This window comes from Emydura macquarii, unplaced genomic scaffold, assembly GCF_026122565.2.
Source record: "Emydura macquarii macquarii isolate MOO-44397 ecotype Brisbane River unplaced genomic scaffold, CSIRO-AGI_Emac_v2 contig_3517, whole genome shotgun sequence".
Taxonomy (NCBI): Eukaryota; Metazoa; Chordata; order Testudines; family Chelidae; genus Emydura; species Emydura macquarii.
Genome location: NW_027133654.1, coordinates 996,463 through 1,021,738, shown reverse-complemented (window position 1 = coordinate 1,021,738; position 25,276 = coordinate 996,463). Strand labels below are relative to the sequence as shown.

Here is a 25,276-nt window from a genome sequence, read left to right as displayed (position 1 = left end):
AACAAAATACAATGGGCAGTATGTCCCAGAAAGGGTTCACTTAATTGGGACAGAGCATGGAACTAAAGCTTCCCTGATGTTGTTATTGGACAGCAACTTCCAGATCAGAGTGAGTTGGTTTAGAAAAATATTGCTGTGTGTTCCACACCATCTGTCCTTTGCATTAGTGGCTGTTGAGTAGTCTCAACATTTGCAGATATATCGATTATTTAATAAAACCCATAAATTTGTTGCTGAGTTAGCAGAACATACGAGGCTGAAGCTATGCTCATTTATATCAGCCAAGGATTTGATCCACTTTTGCTGAAGTGAGATATACCACGTATCTAGTGACTATAGTTGCATAAAATGTGAAGTGCACTGTTATAATATGTATTAATCTTAGTAATAGAACCTTTTGAATGCCTCAGAGGTGTCTACAGAGACAAGGTGGGGGAGGTAATACCTTTTATTGGACAAACTGTCTAATGGATTATTAGGACGTGACCACAGCAGATAGGTGTCTCACAAGTGGGATCAAATTTGCATAAAAGTTAATTAGAAAGGGTAAGTGGTTCTTTGGAAGTGGACAGAATCCTGTGAACTTGACTGCATTTTATACTATCTGTCTAAACTGCTGTTCTAAAGCTACCACTACATCTTGGCTGCCACCTTTATGGAGCCCATTTAAAATACCTTTTATAAAAGCCGCACTACTTGGCTGTTAAGCATTTTTGCAAAGGCTTTGTGTATATGGTGTAGCATCACCCCATCTGCTTCTCATTTAGACTGGAATGTTGCAGTTTCAAAATAATGTGTAATCACTTTTTGTTTAAAAACAAAACAAAACAGTACAATTAGAAATGTACCTGCATTTGTTAAGTTTAAGATGTTGAGTTCAGTGAGCACTTTGATTTCATTACTGGGAGAGAATCATGATCAAAGCTGATTTGCAAAAGTATACATTTTGTATTTATGAAAAGAGCGAAGAGGGTGCTGGCTGAAGTTGGATAAAAGGGACGAGAACTTAGCACCAGATTTCCAAAAAAAGTGTTCAGCAGACGCAATTGGGCTCACATTTTCATTGGGTGCTGAGCACTTTTGAAAAACTGGCCACTTGTATTTAAGTTTCTAAATGGAAGCTGGTCTTTTTTGAAAATCTGTCCCCTTAATAATGTAAAACAGTTTTAAAAAATCTGCTTCTCACATTGCTTCTTATATTCCCAGCAAAATAGCAGACACGCAAGGGGTTTGGAGACTATCCATAGAGACCAACCCCAGGATGTATCACTGGTTTCTTTACTCATTCCTTCAGTATCTTTTTCCTGTTTGTTTCTCACTGCTGGATGATGATGAAAAAGGCAAAGTAAGGCCAAAATTCATACTACTAGCAAATATGTGGAAAGTCAATGTGGGCTTTACCGGGCTCTTTTTTGCTATCCTTTTATTTATAAAGTAGATTGCCATCCCTCATTGAAGAGTGTCAACCCCATTAAACATCACTATTTACAAAGTAACCCGTGTCAATGCTTCAAACACCCAATGGCAATCTTAGATTGAGCCACGGATCAATCAAAATCTTAACGAAGCAAACACATTTTACAGGGTGTCCGGGAGCTCACCAAACCTGGGCTCTGGCAGGCTACTGACAAGAGCAGATCCTAGGGGATAGTACTGCACCTACAACACCCTGCTGCTGGCCCCAGGGAGATTTACCCCATCATAAATGCTGTGTTTGCTGAGGGTCATTTAATTAGGGTCCTGACTTACAGCCCTCCTCGCATGAGGGATCTTTGAGGCAAGTAGTCCCATTGCAAAAAGCCCTCAACTTTGGAACCTGTTCCTCTCTTTGGTCCAGAATAGCCCAGATGTGTTGACGTACAGAGCCTGCTACAAGGCCTATCTATTTACCCAGACTTTTGGAGAGGAAAGAGCAAGGGCTGGATTTTGTGGGGGGAGAGAGCACTGCTTGAGCTTGATTTACTGTAGTTTGGATTTTTATATATTTGGAGTGGAGTGAGGAGCAGTTTCTTGCTTTATTTTGTACTCTTAGTATCTGGCAAAGGGGCATGAATAGGCATAGTGGGGGTGGTGTTGTACATACTTATTGTAAATCAAAACACATAAATACTTGGGTGAGTAGGGATTCCAAACCTGCAATCACTTACTACTGTGAACGATCTCACTGATGTCAACTCCTAATAATAAGCACTGCTCCTGGCAGTAAAGGTTAATAAAATCAGGCCCGTAGATTGTAAACAGCTCTGAGGCTGAAAAATGTTTGTTTTAAATTTTTTTTTTTTTTTTTTTTTTTAAGTTTCCTCAATGATGAATATGAAAACAAAGACTGGAAATTTGTGATGAATTGTTTCATAAGTTTCTGTCAAAATAAATTAAATTGTTAGGTAAATGAAGGACAAACTGGGAATAGCCACCATCAAGAGTGGCAAAGCTTCTGTTGGCAGCATGCAGACAATGAAATGTTGAGGGATGATTTCAAAAGTGTCAGCAATGATTAACGGAAATGCAATTTCCAACACGAACACCTGCAAAACAACTCTTTGCGTCAGATGGTATATTTTTAAGCATGACATATTTGCATCCTAATTTTAGTGGTATGGTAGAGACTGTGCAAATACTTATTATAAATGGTATCTTGCAGACCACTGCAGTGTATTGGGGGGGGGGGGGAAGGCGCAGGGCGGGAATTAAACATTTGTTGTCTTTAAGCCTTTATCTTTGATTCACATACAATTTTTGATTCACATACTCGTTTTGCAAATGCCTTTAATCCAGTGACATATTCATTAAAATTTCTCTCTTCAGGGTTAAAGAAGCAGAGGAAGTGTGTCGACAGAAAAAGGGGAAGTCACTTTACAATATAAAGCCAAGACACGACTCTGGAATAGTAAGAATGGATTGTACTATTATACTGCTCCTGCTAACTTTCTTTATTCTTTTTGTATGTACATTATCCTGATGTACTTATTTATCATTTATTTTTAAATTTGCCTGAGTTTAGTGTTTTTGTGAAAGTTGCCAGATTGACAACCCTGTAGACTGAAGTCCTGTATTTATCCACCAAACAGATACAGCACAGGCAGTGGCAGTGAAAATTTCCCCATGCTGCTCTGCCAATGTGCCTTACTCCCCAGAATCTGGAATAGACCAGGCCTCTGTGAGTGAGAAGGTAGTTCAGCCTCCAGATCCATCCAATGTTTGGTCCCATTGCTGAGGCTGCCAATTGTTGCCAAGTGTGATGGGGGTTTTGTGATGTGGTCACCTGTCCCCTGAGACTGCACTGAAGACCTGTCAGATGACAGTGACTGTTAGTCACCATGGACTTGGGCTGGATTGGAGATAGAGACCTAGAAAAAAGAAGATACTCATCTTTTACTAATCTCTTGAGCTGTACAACTCTCTACAAACTATAGCATTGATCTAGAAGATACTTACACATATCTTTAGTTTTAAGTGCGTGAGTCATTCCTATTAACTTCAGTGGACCTTCTCAGGTTGTTAAAGCTAAGTACGTGCATAAGCATTTTCAGGATCTGGGCCTATTTTACAATGGCTGGATTTTTTTTCCTGGTGGAAAATTAATCTGGTGCCTAACTTTCATAGTGTCTGCCTATGCTTCTTTTTGGCAATATTTAAAAATGAATGACTATTTCCTTGGTCATGGTTTTTTCCCTAAAAACATGATTGTTTTGTATTTAATGCTATTTTATTAATCATTGTGATATGTGGCACATGTCCTTAAAACAAAATATGTTGTCATTTACCATAATCTCTCTGGCATAATTCAGCATACAAAGAAAAGAATTATTGCTGCTGTTTCTTGTAACTGGCATGGTTAGTGACACAGGAAATGTAAATGAGGTAATAGCTTGGCTAAGAATGATAAACTAGATCTTAGTTTATCAACTTTATTTGTAATCACATCAAGATGTAGATTTTAAAATCTTGTTTGGTGTTTTTCACTTGGTGAGAACAAAATCATATGGATTTATGGTATTCTTCAAGAATACCCATGCGTTTAATTAAACGTGTATTATTATTTGTATTGCTAATGTGCCTAAAAGCCCCAAATGGGGATTGGAACTCGATTGTGCTGGGCAGTGTACATACAACAAAAGGATGGACCCTGCTCCAAAAGCTTACAATATAAATAGAGTTACAAATAGTAATGTCACAGACAGCATGGTTAGTCATCTTGTACTTTAGATCTATTTAAAACTGAATTAGTTGTGGGGTTTTATAAGTAAACGATACATTAGATACAATTGAAGATTAGCCTACACATCCCTGTGCTTTACCTATTTGTACAATACATATAGTTGTATATAGTAACTTTATTTTTATGGTGTTTATTTTCAGAAAGCAAAGCTAAGTATGAAGATCTGAGAGAAGAAATGTAAAAGCCATTGCCACTTGGTCAGTAAAACTCAACATGTCTGTTGGGGGCGGGAAAGGAAACTACATCATTCAGATAATTTGTTTTCCTCTTGGCCTTTCAAATTTGCTTTTTGTTCTCTAGAATTTCTCTCTGATAGCATGTGCACTGTACATTCATGAATGAATGTAATCACTGTAATGGAGTGCCCAGCAATACACTAGTTATGGACTTGAGACATCTTCCCTGTATCCTGTGCCTCATTCTCCACCCAAAAATGGTATTTTGTAAAGTTTATGGTGAAATACCGGTAGACCAAACCAGCATGCATAAGAGGCAGTTCTGAACATGCTGAAAATTCTATTAAAGTTGAACTTCACAAGAATGCTACTTGACACAATAAAATATTTCCATTCCTACTGGCAACATCTGTCCAACACAAATACTCCATGGCACTGCATTTAGATTAGGGAAAGAAATGTTACTTCTAGTGACTTGTTTGTATCCGTTTCATGTTGACATTTGTAGTTTGTATTTTGAATCGTTAAGTGCTGTTTATACAGTATAATCAATGCTTTCTCAACTTGTTTAGTTGCCCTCCATAACTAAATATAGAACAAGATGTTTACCGTAACTATCTTTCAAATCAATAAGGCAGGATACTTTTTCTTCATCTTTTGCCAGATAGTGAATAGTGGGAGGGGGAGTTGGAAAACCTGAACCAAAACATTGAAGTGAATAGCAGTAAACACAAAATATCACAGGAGTACTTCAGAGGATAAAAACGAAACTCAGCCACTATAACTTGCTAGCAAGGCTGCTGATTTGTATGCAGAAAAACCTATAAGGGATATTACAGTTATACCAATGATTATTTGAGTCATACAGGAGTCTCATGACTATGATGTTTCTAGCAGACTTCCCTCTCTGAATTATCTTAATTAATTAAAGACTCCCTGTAACAGGAATATTAAAAGATAATCTAGATATTGGTGTTAGAGAAATACGGTACTCAACACCAGTCCTGAAAGAAAACAAAGGTATTGACTAATTCATGTCAATTTCACATTTAACATCAAAGTCCTTATTTTTTACCTCCTAGGTAGTCCATACTGTTGGCTAGGAGGCAATGGAAGTCTATGAATATGCCTTCTTTTTTAATCCACATGATTAATTTCTATTTGTGATCTGGAAATTAACCTAAGGATTTATCAATTTTGATTTGTTGAGCCAATAAAGACCCTCTTCCCCAGATGTAACTACTGAGCCCAACATGAACTGGCCTTGTAACAGTTCTCTTCCAAAGCACCATTTTCTAAGAAACAGGAATGTGTGGAATGAATTGGGTGCACATGCTCACAATCTCTTAGCATTGAAGACACTGGGGTAGCATAAACTTCGGAGTGGTTTGAGGTCTAACCTGCTGGTGTGGATTATTCCCTATCTATCCAAGTACATCATAAGACATTCCTGGCTGTCTAGAGGCTAATATACAGTACCAGGTGTCATAAGGGCAGCATAAAATATGACCTCAGGAATCCATTGTTCTTCACTTATACTAAGCACTAGAAAAGATGTTCTTCACTTATGTGAAAAATAAGTCTCCTGTAGCTTGAGAAAACTATATAAAATTCTGTGCTCACGATAACTTCTGGCAAGGATATGATTACCAAGAATTGAGTTGTAAATCATGTGGTGTTGGGAGTAATGTTACTTCTTGCAAAAGGGAAAAGAGATTATTTGCTGTTACGAGTAACTTATGGAAAGTAACTTAAAAATAAAGTTATTTTAATGGCACTGATTCAAACCCATGTTTGTATTTATGTAAACTTTTGCTCTTAACTTTTGCATTTCGTTTTATTTAAGTGCAAGGATACAGTAGCATGTTTTGGTTTTGTAGCCTTCCTGTTCCCTTCAGTACCTACAGTATGTATATTACCATACTAAATGAAACAATAGGACATCTAACAGATCGCTATGTGCAATACTGTATTTAGTGTTTCTACTTCAATTTTTTTAGAATGTTAATTTATATGAAAATAAAAGGAATAATGAGACCAAAGGTGCTTTTTTTTTCCCTTCACTGATCATTATGCTGTCTCAAGGAGGGCCCTGACCCAGCAGAACTTATGTGATTCACCTGTGGAAAGGCGGTGCTCCTTCCCCTTTGCATGTGCGGGAATTGGGGGCAGCGAATCCACAACTATATGCATATTTCTTTCACTCAGAGCCATGGAGGGACTCCTACAGCTCTATTCAATTCTATATAGGATCTTCTACTATTTTTACCTTCATAGTATCTGAATGTCTTCTGATAGTGCATTAAGCGAGGTGCCTATCATCTCTCTGGGTCATTCTCTCACTCTATAGCTGTGAAGTTGCTCTGTTTAGAGGATTCTTGGTTCCACATAGGATTTGTCCCTACAAATATCCATTCACCAGATTACTGGCTTCCCTATATTTGGACAAAGACTTTGTGTATATATATATATATATATATATATAAAAACAAATGCACGCGTGCATATGAAATAGTTATACTATATTAATGCATCATCTAATAATCTAGTGCATTATAGAAGATTAGGGTTGGAAGGGACCTCAGGAGGTCATCTAGTCCAACCCCTACTCAAAGCAGGACCAACCCCAATTAAATTAAACCAATCCCAACTAAATTCTCTCACTATTTCATGTAGTATAGAAACATTTGCACATGTAACATGGATAACCCAAGTCACATCTGAGTGATCAGTTTCTAAAAACAGAGTTTCAAGAGGTGGTAGCATCAGTGATTTTCTAACTTTTTCATACCCTTGGACCAATTCTTCCTCAGACACCTTCCCTCCTAGTCCAGATTCCATATCTACCCCATGGCAATTATATTACTTAGTGAGATGGAAAAAGTAAAATTTATTACAGGTCTATTTACAGCACACCTATCACTGTTAATGTTAGGACAGCATTAAGGATGGTAGATATAAATATTGCTTGTAAATGTGATAGATGTGTCTAGTTTCTGTTTAATGTTCTTCTCTGGGTCTGAATGATTATATCTAGCAATCTCCCTTCATTGCTTACTGCCTGAACTAATACTGTACTACTCCTGTATCCGGGTCATGAAGTAGTTTTACAGACTAGTTTTGAATGCTCAATAAACTGTTAGACAACTCCATAGTTTTGGAACCAATAGGTCACCCTGTTCTTAAACCCCTTCCACAGAGGAAACCTATCAGGCGGTTGGATTCCATGGTGATGGATAATTTAGACAAAGAGCAGCCTCAATGTCTCAATGATGCTTTCAGCCTCCTCAGCCATGGTGAGTATTGCTGTGAAGCTATTCAGAGAGAGGAAATGGATTTGTCTTTAAAACAAAATATAACAGCACAGAATAAAGGGCTGGTAAAAACACAAAAGTGGCTGAATATCCTGAGTCCCTAATTTGGCGAGGCAAGAAGTCCCTATGTCGTCAGCTTCTTCGATAGGCTAGAGATGGATTAAGGGGGGATGCTGTTACTGGGTAGCTGAGATCCCTGCAACCAAAATAGGTTTGACATGTGAAATATAAAGTTTGTGTTTTGTTTTTTTGAAGGCATTGACACTTATGACCAATTTGCCTCACTGCAAATGTGCTGGGCTCCCACAGGATTGTCTGCAGAGCCCACTTGATCCCTCATCATGTCCAGCCTGCTGCTTGCACTACACAACCCTGCTTATTCCCTGGAACCTGCACAGCACAGCTCACGGCCCTCAGTGCCATAATAGGTAACAAGATGAAATGCCACTCAAGCATCTTTGACAAAATGACTCCGCTCTGATGAATGGAGGGGACGTGCATTTCTCTTTTCAGGGTGCATAAATGTTAATTAACTTAGTAACATTTTGGTTTCATTCACCTTTTCAGTTTCTATCTTATGAATTCCTCCAATGCATTTGTACGTTTATATGGCAACCCCTAACCCCTTCCAGCTCCATTAGCACATGCAGAGAAAAAGACTGGAGGCTTTGTACTTCTTCACATATAAACTTAGCACTGCTGAATGCAGGCAGTAATGTGGCCTACTTAAATGCATTTAAATAGAAAATATTATATGCCAAACAATTCAGTTTACATTTAGTCTCTGGCAAAGACTGCATGCACCAGAGGTCAACAGAGAGCTAGAGATGGGGGAAAATACCTTGTGTAAAAGATATTACACCACCTCACCTGTTTAATAAAGACTCAGTTTCAGATCCTCAAAGATATTTAGGTCCCAAACTCTCCTATTGAAATCAGTAGATCAGCTTCTACATACCTTTAAAATGCAGTTTTGATACTGAAATGTCAGTGTTGAAATGAGGGTTTCTTTAATACAGCATCATGGGCTAAATTAACCTAAACACTAAAACACTTTGTTAGCCCAGGATGTGTTCATCTCTACTGTATTTGTCACACCAACCCCATAATACCTAATTATGCAGCTACTAGGAAAGACACTCTAGTTCTTACGCAATCTGAATTCAGGTGTTGCTCTCAGCTACACCTATAACCCTAAATTGCACTTCATGGGCTTGCATTATCTTCTACTTTCTCCAGCTCTCCTGAAGTTTCTCTCTTTCAGGGTAGCCAGGATTCTTTTTTCTTTGTCACTTCTCATCTGCCACCACTAGTGGCCACTGGCAGACGTGCATTGCAACACCTAATGCCTAGGCATCCTGCCACCTAACGGAATCATGAACCTCGACTTAGGTGTCCCACTATTGTATGGGGAGAGAGAGGTGCCTAAGAAAGGGATTCTCTGAAGCCATAAAGCTGAGCAGGGAGCTGATGAAGTTATACACCAGTGAAATGAAGAGAAAAGGGGAGGCAGTTAGGCCCCAAAGGTACGTATGTGCCTAAATCCTATTGATCTGGGCCTTATGGGCTTGACTGACAGGTGCAATGGAGGTTCCCCTCTGCTCAGGATTCTCAGCCATGAACCTTCTCCTTGAGTTAGGGGCCTGAACCAGGACAGCCACCTCTCATGAAAAACCAGAGAGTCCACCCCATCATAGCCAATTGCTCAGTAAGCAAGACACTCATGTGGGATGTGACACACCTGTTTGCAAATCACTGCTCTGCCTGAAGACTTGAGCTCAGGTCTCCAGCATCTCTGGTGACTGCCTTGATCATCAAGCTATAGGGTATTCTAGGGTGACGCTCTATTCCACTTTATGTTAAATAGTCACCGGGGCAGACAACGGTTGACTCCATTGCCTGATGATTAGGCCACTCAGCTGGGAGACTAGCTTCAAGCAGGAAGAGGGAGGATTCACATCTTGCTCTTCTACATCCCAGGTGAGTGCCCTGAGCTTTTGTGTAGTGTGAGACAAATCTCTTACTTACTTAGTTGACTTTTGTGTGGAGTAGGTATGCTCAGAGCATACATTAAGCTAGTTGCTTCTAACATAAATTCTACAGAAGTCAATGGACTGGTTTTCACCAAAGCGGCTTCGGGCACCTAACTGCCCCTTTAAAGTGTAAAGTTAGATTCTCAAAGCCTCTGCTCAGCTGCTGCCTAACACTGTAGGTGCATTTAGGTCTCAAGTTCCCACTGGCAAAGTGCCCATGGCACCTAAATTTGTGCTGCTGGGCACGTGCACTGGTTCCTGAGCCCAGCAACCCAGCTCATCGCTAAGCCTCAGCGGGCTCCTCAAACTGCTATCCTCACCTATGTGGCCTGATCTGCATTAAAGGTTATCAAGGAACCCCCTTTGTTTTTTATAAAAAAGGGCAGACACACTCAACTCCAGGAGCGGGTGCATTGCTGTGAACCCCCAGCAGAGGGAACTGCCTCCCTCTGGCGTGGGCTTCAGGGCCTAGACCCAGCTTCTCAAAGATATTTAGGCACTTAATTCCATTGAAAAGTCCCTCAATACATTTGAAGATCTCAGCCTTAAGACCCTTAGCATTCCCTGCTGGATAGCTTAGCTGGCTCTGCACACCATGTGGTCCCTTCCTTAAGCGCCTAATGTTTCCCATATATTGCCCAGAGAGCATGAGGCCCTACAGCCCCTTTGTGGATCTAGGCCCTAGTGAATTTGATCCATTAGGTGCCACATCAGAGTTCCCCCTCAAGATTTTGTAGCCCAGACTGGATTTTCAGGGTGAAACTTTACACTTCAAATATATACCGTTCCTGGTATTACAAGAAGTGACTAAAACCAAGCTCCTCATCAAACATGTGCCATCTGAGTCCTCTGCTGTAGTAGTTGGGGGAGGGAGTTCTTTTTTCCTACTGCGATACGAAGAAGACACCAATTGGTTTGTTTTAACTGTTTTCAGCTTCAGTTGCTGTTTACAAACTGCAGATGAAATTTCCAGCCTGCGTTCAACACCCGCGGGGTGCATTATCTACCCTTACTGAAGCAAATTGCATCATTCTAAATTATTGCTTCCATGCCTTGTGTATAGATGTGGCTCCTTGCAAATGAGAATTCCAGTGTGGCTTTTATAAGTGGCTATAAAAAGCTCATGATGTTTTGCTTTGCAAATTGAAACCGTCAGGAAGTATGGTACTTCAATGCGTATGTGTCTAGTGATTTAACAGTACTTAGCTCTTACATAGCACTTTCATCCATCTAGCTCAAAGAATTTCACAAAACGAATTAAGTATTAACAAACCTAATTTTACAGATATTAGCTGTAGTTCAGCTGAGGCTTATCCCACATAAATTCGAGGTACAAAACGCCAGTGTAGCTATACCCAAAAGGTAGGCACTGACACATTCAGCCCCATCAGGGCCCTGTAGAGTCAGTAATGCCATGATGAGACTATGGCATTTGTCTTAAAAAATGTCACAAGGAGTGTGATGCTGCTGCAGCCAGCTAACTGGAATAAACACAGTAATTTAAGGATGGGTCGTGCTTTCCATGTATTGGCACAGGGGGAAGATTACCTGGTGTGCTCTTTGCACTATTCTAGGGCTAGGTCCAAAAAAGGGATTTAGTACCTCACTCCAAAATTTAGAGTCACAAAACCTGTTCAGCTGTTACCTAAATCCTGGCACCTAGGTCACAGCTACGCCCCACCTGTCTCACTTGATGAGCCTGATCCCGCAGGCATGCTCAGAGCACACCTACCCAAGGGGGAAGGGTAACCTTTACCCACTGGTTAGAGTGATCACAGGAAAGATCAAGATTCAAACCTTGACTTTGCCTGATACAGAGCAAGGACTTGAACCTGAACCCAGACCCATCACCCCCCTGTAAGAGTGCCCTCACCCCTGGGACACGTTTCCCCCCCCCCCTCTCTCCTGGTGAAGCTCTTCTACCTTGTATGAACTACATGAATAGTCACTGGCCCAGAAAAGAGGTAGGGGAAAATGGCTCTGTAGTCCGGGGCTTACTCACTTGGGATGGGGGTGAGCTAAGTCCCTATTTTAAAGTATGTCATACAAGTGCTACCAGGACCGATTGAGAGAGACCCACTCTAGACTACCAAACAGCCCCCCTAATTAGGGTACTCTTCCTCAAGGGAGAAACATTGGTTCAAATCCCTCATCATACGGGGGAGGGGGGAGGGATTTGAACTCAGATCTCTCTCAGCGTGGGTGAGCGTGCTAACTTCTAGGCTACCAAGCACGAGGCACGCTTTTTGTGAGAAAGGACTTGGATGCCTGTGTGCAGGAGAGGATTCTTACCTGTGAATGCTACAACGGCAGTGCTTCACTCCAGTCAGCCTTTAACTGCCTTTAAGGGGTACAGCCTTCTGCTCAGCAGTCCCTATTGGCTAGCTTCGGTAGCTCCCTGCTCAGGGTGTTGGTTTTATGGAGCAAGTTAGTATTTATGTGCCCCATTGGTCACTTCTGCACAGAGCTGTAGCCTGCCTCGGTGTGTCAGAGGCAAATTCTGCTAATGAAGATTCTCCTTGCATGCAAGAGACTTTTTCTCCAGAGCTGTTAAGCCAGGAAGAGTCATCTACTTTGTTGAGGACAAAAGGCCAGAGAGCCACACAATCCTCTTCTCTCCAGCTCAACCCAATCACTAGGCAGCTTGGCTACTCGTTCACATGAAATATCAGGGAGAGTGCATAAGGCACCCCTTTTAGATAGGCCCTCCACAGTGTGGGCAGCACCATGTAGATTGGGGGCATGACAGAGCAGCTTCTATGGACAGGCACACCAGCCATGGGTGGAGCCTGGGCTTCGTTCTCACCAAGTCATTGGCCAGCGTGGCTGAACCAGCATTTGAGAGTGGGATGTGATCTACCACAAGCATAGGGCTGGTGAAGATTATTTCCTCTTCTCACTTGATGGTAACCAGACAGCTGGCTGTATCAGTCTTCTTCCTATATGCTCCCAAGGCAGCTCAACTACTTAGTCCTTTGCCCAAATCTTGTGGCAAATCTAAAACTGAGCCCTCACAGAACTGGAGACTGAGCCAATACACCAGCAGTTAACGTAGTGGTAAGATACTGAAGGGAGAAGCAAAGGCTACACACTGGATTCCATATAACCCTAGAGTATCTTTATTTGTTCTATAATTTAATAGTACACCTATAAAATAATTATAGCATTTCCTCTTTTTTTGTTTGTTTTCATTTATAAAACAAGAATTAAATACAGGTTGAACCATTACAAGCTCTACTCAGTTTTTACATATAAACAGCCCCAAGGAAGAGCTGCATGTTCATATTGCAAGTCAATGAAAACCCTGCTTGGGTGTAGCTTAATGATAAGCATTCTTGCATATTTTTCTTTAAAATAATTGTAGGGTTAATATAATTAAGAATGGCCCAGGTAATTTCTAGCTAGTCTTAAGGTCTGGCTTTACAGTTTGTTCCTCCAAAGACATACCCCAGCCCCTAATGGGATGCAGGCATTTCAAACTCCTTCCTTCTATGCAATCAGTGACTGGCTGGCATATGGCTGACAGCGTAGCAGTAACAGCCTCTAAAGCAAGTCCTGGACTAGGAGTCTCCCTTGGCAGCTCTGACATTGTGTAACACCCCAGAAGAAAATACATGCAATGTAGCTGTGCTAGTACCAGGGCTCACATACCTGCCCCATCTCATCCTCCCCGTGCCAATCCCCGTAAAGCGATCGGTGAGCTCTAGCAGAGATCAGCACCAAAAGCCGCTTAAAGCAGCCTGCTTCACATAATAGCAAACTGTGCCACTGAACTCAGAGCTGGCAATGGGTGGTAACACTTTTAACCCTTTGGACTAGTCATTCCTAAAGAAAATGCCAGAGACGTGCCCCACAGGCTGGTTTCATTAGTCCAGAACTATTGCAGCTGCTAACATGCAGACAAGGGCACACATTTGTTGCAGATGTGCTTTTTGATTAACATAGTGTATTTAAGAAGAGGACTTTAAAGCCACTGGCCTTCGACATCTGAACTGGAACATAGTAAATATACACATATGCTAAACTTTGGTGAGTGAGTAACTTAGTATGACTTTAAAATGATTCATTATATCCTATATCAAAAATGTAATGGGGCAACAGTTCTGCAATTTGTAAAGGATGGGCCAGAACCTTCCTCATTTCTATAGCTAAGACACATTCTACAAGCATTTGAGAGTTTGCTTGTCCTTCAACACAAAGGACACTGGATTCCCATTCACAGTGTAGAAGATGCTACTCCCAAAGCCTGAAGAAACTGATATGTAAGGAAGCTTTTGTATTCAAAGCAACGACTGCAGTTTATTCTCTGTGCTACAATGCTTTAATAACTTAAGTGAAATACCGCTCCCACAAGTGTTTTAATACTTCCCACCCCATGCCATCCCACTGAGGCATAAATACACAACAACAACTGGGTTGGTTTTGGAACAAACTAATGCAGAATCTGTGGAAAGCCCTTTCAAGTCAGGTAACTGTCCTAGCAATCGAGTCTCTTTTACTCAAGACACTTTAATCTAATCTTCAGAATATTCTGCCACAAGTAAAATATACATGGCTAGGTCTAATATTATTTTAAACAACGGTTTACTATAGCTAGGTTACAAAATAAACATTGCTGTAGAGACCATGTGTCTGATATAGTCAAATTGCAACAACATAAGAATCTATCTTCAGTCTGTTGCTGGAAAATTGGTGGCTGACAAGAGAGTTGTGGATGAGCTAACGTTCCCGCTTTGGGTACTTATCTCCATCTCAGCCAAGAAGCATAGGGTCATTCTGTCATCCCACCAGTTCAAGTTCTCTTATCAGGATCAGGCCAACTGGAGAGCCTCTTGTTTTCGTTTATATCCCATGGCTGCATCTCCCAGCCCCAGGTGGGAGCACAAAGCACTTAAATACGAAGGTGAAAAGCTCCAGCTTGAGTGAGACAGTGAAGGTAGTGAGACACATTCTCTTCCCCCGGAAAGGACTGGAGCGCAGGGCAGAGGCTTTTCCCACTTAGTGGAAACATTAATGCTGGATTCAGCCAATTGGTCACCTAGGTGATCAATCCCAAATTTGGGGGTCCTGCTCCACCCTTAAAGATTAAAATGATTATATTGGAAATATGCTGAGGTTTTATTGCAAGGTGCCTAACATAGCCCAGGAAAAGCTTCATTTCCAGTAGTCACGTGACGTGTGAGCCTTCCCTGCTAGAGGGCTGCATCCCAACAAAAGAAAAGCAGGCAGCGAGTCTGCTCAGGGCAGAGGAGAGACAGCAGCAAATTCTATGAGGGTGATGCCAAGTAGTAGCCAGAGGTTTGTTTTCACTGTTTGTCTGAGTTGCTGAGGTTCACAGACATACACCGGCACTGCTTGACTTTCTGGATTTTCTTGAGTCGGAAAGGCGGATCCAGCTCGGGGCACTCCAGCTCCACAGTGAAGGAGGTGACTTTCTGAGGCTTGCAGAAAGCACAGGACTGGAAGGATTCCTCCTCTTTTTTCACATGCCGTGGGATGTAGAAGGAGTTGCACTGACCATAGCAGAAACGGTTGATGATGGTGCGGCTTATGCAGCCCTCCTCGCTGACAGTCTGCCGCAGGGGTTGGGTTTTACACCAGTCACTTTTGAGGTACTTCCTCTCAGTGACCACCAGGGCCTCCTGGCTGGAGGCTAGTACTTCTTTGTTCAGGTGCTGCCTCCTCTCTGAGTTGTTGCTGCTGCTGTCTTTGTAGGGAGATGGAATTGCTCCTGCAGGCCGGTTTTTCCTGGTGTCTGTTACTTTAACCAAGGCTGCCACCAGAAAAACACATAAGGCAAGTTTCCAGATCATCCTGCAACAATAATACAAGTGAAGGTTAGAAGACAGAACACTTCAGCACAATTTGCCTTTATTTTATCTTTACAAATATTTGCCCATCCCAGCAGCATTTAGACAGTGTTTATTAAGCTTTGTAGATATGCCTCTTGTACTCTTCATTCACCTTAGGAGAAAGGAAATATTTTCTGCCTGCCATAATCTAAGTTTGGGTGTTCCTGTTTCTTCTGGCCTGCTGAAGACATCCCCACCACAATGTCTAAAAAGGTCACCTGTTACTGATGTCAGTTTAGATATTGGACTTGGCACTGAGAAGAAAATGATTCACAGATGTTAAGACCAGACTGGAAGAACTAGTAGATTATCTAGCCTGTCTTCCTCCATGACACAGGCCATAGAACTTTATCCAATTATTCCTCTATTGAGCCCAATGTACAGATTTTTTTCCCCATTGTATTGAAGTTTTCAAGTCTACACATTCTATTAATGGAATTGGGATATTAAGTCTTTTGAAATCTGTTTAGTTCCCTAGTCTTTAGGGTTCATTGGTCACCAAGTATGCCAGCAGGATGGGTTTCTGACCACTGGGAGACGGGCAGGCTGAGACTCACCTACAGTAAGAACTCACTACGTCTTCCAAAACTACTGTTTTCTCATTGATAAACTGCTGCTTTGACCACCAGTCAATTTATAGAAGATAGACCAGTTGGCTAAGTTTGAGAAGTCAGATGAGGTCTGCCAATCTCCTGAAAGCCCATATGTGCAACCCCAGTCAGATGGGAAGGGTAGAATGGATTTTATAGTGTGAATTCACATTTTACTGTCTGAAGCTATAAGGGTGAATCTATATATTGCTGGTGGCTACAAGCGGCCACAAAATTGAAAGGCAACAAATGCAAGATTACTAAGAGGAAATATGCAAGCACAATACATTGTTAATCTATTGAACTGACTGCTACAAAGTCTTTGAGTAGGACTGAAAGAGGAGTACACATGCATATGGATGAGAATTTTTAGAAAAGACTCAGTAAGCACTCACTTTACAAAGAATAAGCTGGTCACTAAGTGAGAGGTTAAGAAACTTTTATTCCATAACTGTCCATTACAGTTTCCTGCTCTGGAATTGACCACTATTAGAGACAGGCCGCTGGATTTCATGGACCAGTCATCTGATCCAGTTTGGCAATTCTTATGTTTCTGAAGGTCATTGCTCTCTGTAGAAGGAAGTTAGGCCACCAGTATGGAATTTGGCAAGTCAGTGCCTGGGCCTAAACCTTCACACCCACTCAAAAGTATTTCAGCCTCCCAGGGGAAATAGGAACAAGAAAATATATGGCAATAGAGAGACTGGAGTAGACTAGTAATGTGGTAGGTGACATTTTCTTCTGAGTTAGTACTGAGGAGGTGACCCAATATGGCATTAGCAGACCCTGAGCTTTGGATTTAGTAGAGGAAGATTTAAAAAACAAAAACAAAATCAAAACACTTGAATGCCTAAATCCTAAATAAGCAAACTGGTTTGCAAAGGTACCAAGTGTCCATTGACGTCTACGGTGCTTTCAATAAGTGGCTTATTTTCAGAATGCTTAATGTTCAGCACATTAAATTCTCATATGAAGACTGGATAAAACTCTTGAAAAAAGATTAGATTTAGCTTTCTGTGCAGATTCATCACCACGACCACTGGATGTCAACCCTGGTATCCAGGCCAAAACCTAATCAGGTAGTTACTGTCCCACATTTAGTTTCAGTTTGATATAGCGTCCCATGCCTCCTCAAACTGATCTCACATTATTGTCACTTGTGGCTGCAGTCCAGTATTGGGAGAAATAATCAATCCCTATGTTGTTTATGAACATGCATTCTCTACATGGCTCAAGACATATATACAATCCTCTTCTCCCCCCCCCCACAAAAAAACCCCCCACAATTACAATTTCATGTCTTACAAAAATAGAGGAGAGTTCCTTACAAGGCATGAAAATCCTTACCTTACCCAGCCATGTGCTTTTTTCCCCCCTTAATGTGAGCAAACAATGCTGCGTCCTCATTTGGAGGGAGGTGGATTGCCTGACCTTCCTCTCCTTTAGGGCAAATATAATCTGCCTTGTTTCATTTCTCCACTCTTGGTGTGAAAGGAGTGGCTTACTGAGCCCACTTGTTTATGGGTCCGGCGTCACAGCTGAAGTAACTTCTCATTACAAGATCATTAAATGAAAGATTAAAAGAAAAAACAAAAACAGATCCATTCCACCTACCTGCCCATCCTCACTACTAAAATACTAGCCACAACACTACTACATCCTGAATGAGGAGATGAGTTACAAACTGTGCCCATCAGTGAGCTTCAACTATGAACGAGATAGATCATTGTTTGTATCAAATATTGAGCCAATACGATTAAGACCCATTTAACAATAAAATCAAACAGGGATTCAAAACCCCTTCTAAAAATAAATAAAAAAAAGCATCAACAGCAGCAAGATGTCAGTGCAACTGTTCAGAGATTTTGAACTCCTAATTCACCTTCTCCCTCTTAAAAAAGGGTGGCGAGGAAGCCCCATAATACTCTAGGAGTCTGCCAGGGCTACCAGCTCTGAGAATCTATGAAGTAAGGCATGAAATTACAGTAGCTTAACAATTACTGAAATAGCTTCTACCTAGAGAATGAGTGCCATCTGATGGAATAATAAGCAGGGATTTATCCAGTAAATCCAAGTTTATAACTAATAAAGCATTATTACTCAAAGCCACTATTGTAAGGTTATCAGAAACTGAACTCTGCAGTACATGTTACCGAGTGTTTCAGTAGTCAGATATATGCATGCCAGCTATTTCTGTCATTTGATCCCTATCAAATCTGGACTTTTAGATGTTCACAAAGAGTGTATTACTCTGTCCTAAACTAGCAGGTCAAACTGTTGTGCATCCTCTCAGATCACCACATTTCTAATCACACAGGTGGCCCTGTAGAATCTTGCTAACCTGCAAAAGTAACATGGTGAATGTTGTTAAATTGATTTTGTTTCAGTGCACTCAGTGGATTCAGAATATAGACTGCTAGCAATAATGGATCAGAGCATCAGCCCCAGTTCTATTCCACTTAAGATTCACAAAGGGGATGTAATCTGGCCACAACAGGCAAGGTGAGACTTTCTCCAGAAAAGGGGAAAAAAAATCTCAACTAGCACAAAGGCAGTGGAGCCAGCCTTCACACCATCTTTCCCTGCAGCAGAGGTAGAGTAGAGGTAAACTTCCCTATGACAATACTCAGCTGGCACAAAGCCACTTAAGGACCATAGCCACTGTTGTAAGTTAAAGCAGAAGCCCCTGCAGTATTGCAACTTACATAATGGCTGGGGCTAGGGCAGCTTGACAAACAGGGAGCTGTAACGTGTTCCCTGGCCACAACCAGTGTCAAGTGTGTCTTGAAAAGTAGTAGGTCTGATGCCTTTGACGTCAGAACGTGGCTCAGCTGCATTTCTATTGCATGTGTTCAATGTGGCAATGAGGAGGAAGAGAGGAGTTTACCAACCCACATCTATGCCAGTGAGTTAGCTGGAACTAAGGAGCAGTGACTTGCAAGGTTCCAACACCTTCTAACAGGGTGGGACAACAGCAGACCCCCTCCCATTCCTCTGGCAGAATATACTGATTTGGCAAAAGCAATGTTGATTTCAACCAAGTTTCTCTGGAAACATGTCTAGTTTCTTGTCAGCAACCCCAGCTGGCTCCTCAGCAGCTCACCTGATGAGCTCCAGCTCCTTAGGCAGTGGTTTTCCCACCTTGCCAGCTCCTTGCTTCCTGGAAGGTGAGTGGGCAGGCTGCCTGGCTCTCCGGCTACTAGCGAGGTAGGCAGGTAGCTCCTCCACAAACGCTTCTGAGATTTTTTTTTTTTTCCAAATACAGTGTTGAATGAAAAAAATTCAAATAGAGTATTTTGTGGAACAGAAAGTCCTTTCCAGCTCAGCTCTAATTAAGTTCTATAATCTTAAGAAGCCATGTTTAAACGGTGATGATGCAGGTAAGAGGACAAATTCAATCCTTGGGCGTACAGGGATGGTAATATCAAATGGCAGTAAAGAGGTGTAATTACCCATGTATAGATCCTTACTGAAATACTGTGGCCAGTTCTGATGTCTGCGCTTCAAAAAGACTGTTGAAAAACTGGAAAAGGGTTCACCAAAGAGCCACAAGAATGATTCATGGTCTGGAAAACCTTTTTCGCAGTGACATTAAAGAAGATTTAGTTGTTTAGCTTATCCAAGAGAAGGATATAGACATTTATCACATTCTACAAGTATGTACCTTCTTCTTCTTTATGCCACTTTTCCTGGTGAGGGTAGCGGCAGCAGCATGGGGAGTAGGGAGGACCAGACCTCCCTTTCCTCTGCAACAGGTTCCACCTCTTCCCGGGGGATTCCCAGGTTTTCCCAGCCAGGAGATAGAATCCCTCCAGCATGTCCTGGGTCAGCTGTGTGGCCTCCTCCCCTGGGACATGCCAGTTATAATTTCAAAGGAAGCCTACCAGGGGGCATCCTTATCAGGTGCCCAAACCACATAGGTTGACTTCCTCCGGAGGCATAGTGGCTCTACTCCAAGGCTCTCCCAAAAAGCCAAGACCCCCACCCTCTCTCAGTGAGTCAGCCCAGCCACCCCATGGAGAAATGTCATTTCTGCTGCTTGTACCCGCAATCTTCTCATTTTGGTCATTACCCAAAGTTCATGGCCATAAGTGAGGATGGGGAAATAGCTCTTGGTTTACAGGTCAATCTGTCTGAAAGCTGAGCTCCTGCCTCACCACCACAGTACAGAGTCCACATCATTGTCACCACAACACTAATCTTCCGGTCAATCTCATGCTCCTGCTTACCATCGTGAGCAAGACCCCTAGATATTTAAACTCTTCCATTAAGGGCAGTGCTCCCTCTTCACCTGGAGAGAACATTTCACTTTCTTCGGGGAAAGAACCACGACCTCCAATTTGGAGGTGCTGATTCTCATCCCAGCCGCTTCACACTTGGCAGCGAAGTGTTCAACTGCATTTCAGAGATCACAATCAGAAAAAGCAAGAAGGACATCACCATCTGCAAAACAGCAGAGATGCCACCTCCAAGTCCCCATACCAGATACACTCCCCAACTCGGCTGTGCCTTGATATCCTGTCCATGAAGATCATGACTAGGATGGGAGACAGAATGCACCCTTGGCAGAGTCTAATCACCACTTTGAACAAACTTGACTGAATGCCAAGAATGCGGACACAACTCTCACTCCAGGAATAGAGGGACCTGATAGCAGGCAGCAGCGGCACCTCATATTCCTGCTGCAGTTCCCACAGGACATCTTGGGGAACGCGGTCATACGCCTTCTCCAGGTCTACAAAACAAAGGTAGACTGGGTTAGCAAACTCCCACGATGCCCCAAGTACCTGTGAGACAGCAAAGAGCTGATTCATTGTTCCACGTCCAGGATGGAAACCGCATTATTCCTCCAGAATCTGAGGTTCAGTTAATGGACATAGCCTCTTCTCCAAAACCCTGGCATAGGCCTTGCCAGGGACGCTAAGTAGTAAGATCCCGATGTAGCTGGAACACACACTGTGGTCTCCTTTCTTAAAGATCAGGACCACCACCCTAGTTTGCCCATCCTGAGGTACTGCACCCACCTTCCAGGCAACATTGAAGAGACACATTAACTACCATACCCCAAGGCTTTGCAGTGATTTCAACATCTCCGGGTGAATCTTGTCCACACCTGCTGCCTTACCACTACAAAGGCACTTTACTGCCTCAACAACCTCATCAACAGAAATAGATTTGATCCTATTGAAAGTTTCTGGCACTGCCTCTTGAAAGGAGGGCATGTCCACTGGGTTGAGGAGTTCCTCAAAGTGCTCCTTCCACCTCTCAACATTCTTCTCAGTCATGATCAGCATTTCACCACCCTTGCTGAGAACACCCTGGGCAATGTCCTGCTGACCCCTCCTAAGGCTATGAATATTTTGCCAGAACACTTTTGAGACTGTCCAGTAGTCATTCTCCATGGTCTTTCCAAAATCCTCCCAGGCTCAGGCTTTCACTTCAATGACCGCCACAGCCATAGTCCTCTTAGCCAGCTGGTACCTCTGAGTCATATCAGGAGACTGATTCATGAGCATTTCTTGGAAGACATCCTTCTTCCCCTTGACAGTTTCCCTCATGACTGGTGTCCACCAGCAGGTCCTAGGGTTGCCAACATGACAGACACCAGCTTCAGGCCACAGCTTTTGGTGGCTGCCTCCATGACTGAGGCCGAGAACATGACCCATTCGGACTCACTCAAAATGGAGGAGAAGTTCTTCCAGAAGTGGGAATTGAAGTCTTTCCTTACAGGGTCCTCCACCAGATGTTCCCAGGTGACCCGTATGCTTGTTTGGGCCTCCTGGTTCCAGCCAGCTTCCTGTGCCTCAGATCCAACTCACCACCATATAGTCATCAGTTGACAACTCTGCTCCTCATGTCACACAGGTGTCGAGAACATATAGACTTAGGTCCAATGAAACGTCTATAAAGTCAATCATTGATCTTCAGCCCTAGATGCTTGGGTACCAGGTATATTTTTGAGCAATCTTGTGTTCAAATACCAGATTCATTACGGACAATCTATAACTAGCACAGAAGTCCATTAACAGCTCACCTTTCGGGTCCAGATCAGAGAGGCTGTTTCTCCCAATCACTCCCCTCCAGGTATCTCCATTGTTCCCCACATGGGCATTAAAGTCCCCCGTAGAATGACAGGGCCAGTAGGTGGCACTATCAACCACCAATCCCACCATCTCCAAAAAGGCCGAGTACTCTGAACTCCTGTTAGGCACATAAATATACACAACAGTCAGGATTTTCCTCTCTGAGATCCAAAGTCTCATCGAGGTGACTCTCTCATCTACCAGAACAAACACCAACTGTGCATCACCCAGCTGAGGTCCTGTGTGTATCCCCACACCTGCCCGGGGCCTCTCACGTGGGGCCACTCTAGAGCAGAAAAGAGACCACCTTCTGTCAAGAAGTTTGTTTCCAGAGCCCCTGCTATATGTGGAGGTGAGGCAGACTATATCTAGCCAGTACCTTTCCAGCTCTTCCATCAGTGCTGGCTCTTTATCTGTCAACGAAGTGATGTTCCACATCCCTAGAGCCAGTTTCCATTATGGAGGGCCAGCAACCCTTGTTGTGGTGGAGGGGCTTGCGTGTTCTGATGAACCCCTATGTCATCTGGAACTTAGTGCTCCTGGTAGGGTCACCCTAGTCGAACAGGTCTGGGGAGAAGGTTCTAGACTAAAAACGATCCACTCTAAGACCCTCATGAAGGTCCAAAAATGACCACGTGAATCTTGCTCAGATTAGGGTATCGGGACCTACCGCTGGAGCCAGACCTGGGGGCAGTTTTAGGAAAGCATCTGGTGGTCTGGCCACCTATGTAATCCTGCCAAGCACAGCCCTAAAAGGCGACATGGACCTGCTAACGTGGGCCCACCACCCACAAGGCAAATGGTGAAAGCCAGGTTTGATGCCAGAATGGCAGCAGGCGGGATTGGCCACATACGTACCTGGGGAGAAGATTTCTGATCGTAGGAGAATCTTTTACCTAGCGGACAAATTGCCAGTTCTGGGACAGTTGAAGATAGACAAAGTCAAACCAGAAATAAGGTTAAAAAATTAACAGAGTATTTCTCCATTGGAACATCTTGCCTATTGATGTGATGTGGTGTGGTGGGGTCTCCATAACCTGAATTGGATTAATAGAGTCATAGATTCAGGGGCTAGAGGGACCATTGTAATCACCTAGTCTGAGCTCCGGTATAACACAGGCCACAGAACGTCCCTAAAACAATTCCTAGAACATATATTTTAGAATAACATCCAATGTTGATTTTTAAATGGTGAGTGATGGAGAATCCACTATGACATTTGATATCTTTTTCCAACGGTTAATTACTCTCAGTGTTGAAAATCTGAGCCTATTTCCAGTCTGTATTTGTCTAGTTTCAACTTCCAGACATTACATAATGTTATACCTTTCTCTGCTATATTGAATAGCCCATTATTAAGAACTTAAGAACAGCCATACTGGGTCAGACCAATGGTCATTCTAGCCCAGTATCCTGTCTTCCGACAGTGGCCAATGACAGGTGCTTCAGGGAGAACGAGAAGAAGAAGTAATCATCAAATGGTCCATCCCATGTCACTCATTCCCAGCTTCTGGCAGACAGGCTAGGGACACTTCAGAGCCTTGTTTTGCATCTCTGCCCAACCTGGCTAATAGCCATTGATGGACCTATCCTCCATGTGGTCATAATGGTCTTTTCTGGACTTAAGCTATGAACTATACCTAGTCCTTCATTCCTTCTTTTGTGGGCGCTCTTGAACAGCACAGGTGATAAATCTGTACAAACGAACAACACCCTAACAAAGGTTATGTAAAGGAAAGGCAGGGCAGAAGAACTAGATTAATGAATGTGCTATTGAATTACTACTAAATTATTCCTGCCTATTAGCAGGAGTAAAGCATATGGGGGAACATGTAGCTAAGCTCCTTATAGCTATGATTAAGGTTGTGCTGAAGCATGTATCTCCTCACAGATAACTTGTCTTTGTCCTTTTTTAAACCCATGCACTCAGACAAAGCTGTGGGCACTCAGGCAGCCTTGAGATTTCATATTGCTCCCTGTGTAGAGCTATGGTTAGCATTAAACTTCCCTGCAGCATGCATAGCTTTCACTCACACTGGAGCACTGCTGTGCACTGTCAGGATCTTACTCTGACTGTGAGCCTGGGCTGGAGTTCCTTGTTTCCCTATGAAGGGCTGGCTTTTATCTAGTTTTGTGCTACTTTCATTATAGCTTCTGTGGCACAGTTAAAACCTTTGAATGGGAACTCTGAGGGACCATTGTTTCAAAACATCTTACTCAGCTGCAAGTGTTTACTTGGAGATGAAGTTTGTTCCCTCAAGATCTTATGCAAGAACATTCAAGGTAGGATGCCTGAAAATATAAGTAAAAGTAATATAAAATATAAATAAAAGTAAGTGTGTTAGGGAAGCAGAGGTGTACACTTTGCAGTCCTATAATTCATGCCACTTTGCAGTCCTATAATTAAAATCAAATTTATCATAAAACTGTTGGTTTATAGCCTCTTAGACTCACTAGTCCATGTAACAAAATAAATATTGTGCTACCTCGATTGAATATACATCCTTTAGGTACAACATGTTAAAGAAAAGGTGAGATTCTCTCATTAGAGACTTAGCTCAGTTGTAAGTATTTGTAGATTTTATGCCAGTCTTCAGGTTATAATAGTTTTTCATAATTTTTTTCCATTAAGTTACCTTTCCTATTAAACTACTGAATGTCACGCATGAAAGTGTGCATGATATAGTATAGCATTAGAAGTTCACCAAATGTATGGCTGGCCACCATATCCAATGATGATATCATGGCACTCTGTTTTTCTCTTGAGGCTGTATAGCCCAATCTTCAAGCAGCAAGGTCATGAAGAGATGTGACACAGGAATCTGTAGGCTCTCACTGAAGAGTTGGCATGACACTTGGCCCTTTTTTCACACAGGTTTTCACATATGTGGGGGGGGGGGGGGGGAACCTTCATTGAAAGGTTTACAAACTTTATTGATAGCTGCTTCCATTTAGATCTGTCATCAGTTGTGTTTTTGAAGTTATCAATATTGATGCTGCATGAGTTGA

General features: G+C 42.4%; 2 protein-coding genes across 7 annotated transcripts in view; one reads left to right on the top strand and one right to left on the bottom strand.

Annotated features, from left to right (window-relative positions):
- The window catches only part of FMN2 (formin 2), a 227,799-nt gene extending 221,368 nt beyond the window's left edge, over positions 1-6,431 (top strand). The window contains exons 18-19 of the mRNA XM_067535849.1: positions 2,806-2,887; positions 4,360-6,431. Coding sequence (XP_067391950.1) covers positions 2,806-2,887; positions 4,360-4,386 — 109 coding nt within the window. The 3' untranslated portion in view covers positions 4,387-6,431. The remainder of the gene's footprint in view (positions 1-2,805; positions 2,888-4,359) is intronic.
- Positions 6,432-12,838: 6,407 nt separating this feature from the next.
- Positions 12,839-25,276, bottom strand: part of GREM2 (gremlin 2, DAN family BMP antagonist) — a 46,190-nt gene continuing 33,752 nt past the window's right edge. For 4 of the 6 annotated variants that reach the window (XM_067535890.1, XM_067535886.1, XM_067535887.1 and 1 more), the window contains one exon: positions 12,839-15,556. In XM_067535890.1, the coding sequence (XP_067391991.1) occupies positions 15,049-15,555 (507 nt within the window). In that variant the 5' untranslated portion in view covers position 15,556 and the 3' untranslated portion in view covers positions 12,839-15,048. Of the gene's footprint in view, positions 15,557-17,531; positions 17,557-22,218; positions 22,386-25,276 lie in introns of those variants that run through there. The other 2 variants (XM_067535889.1, XM_067535892.1) reach the window with 2 other exon arrangements.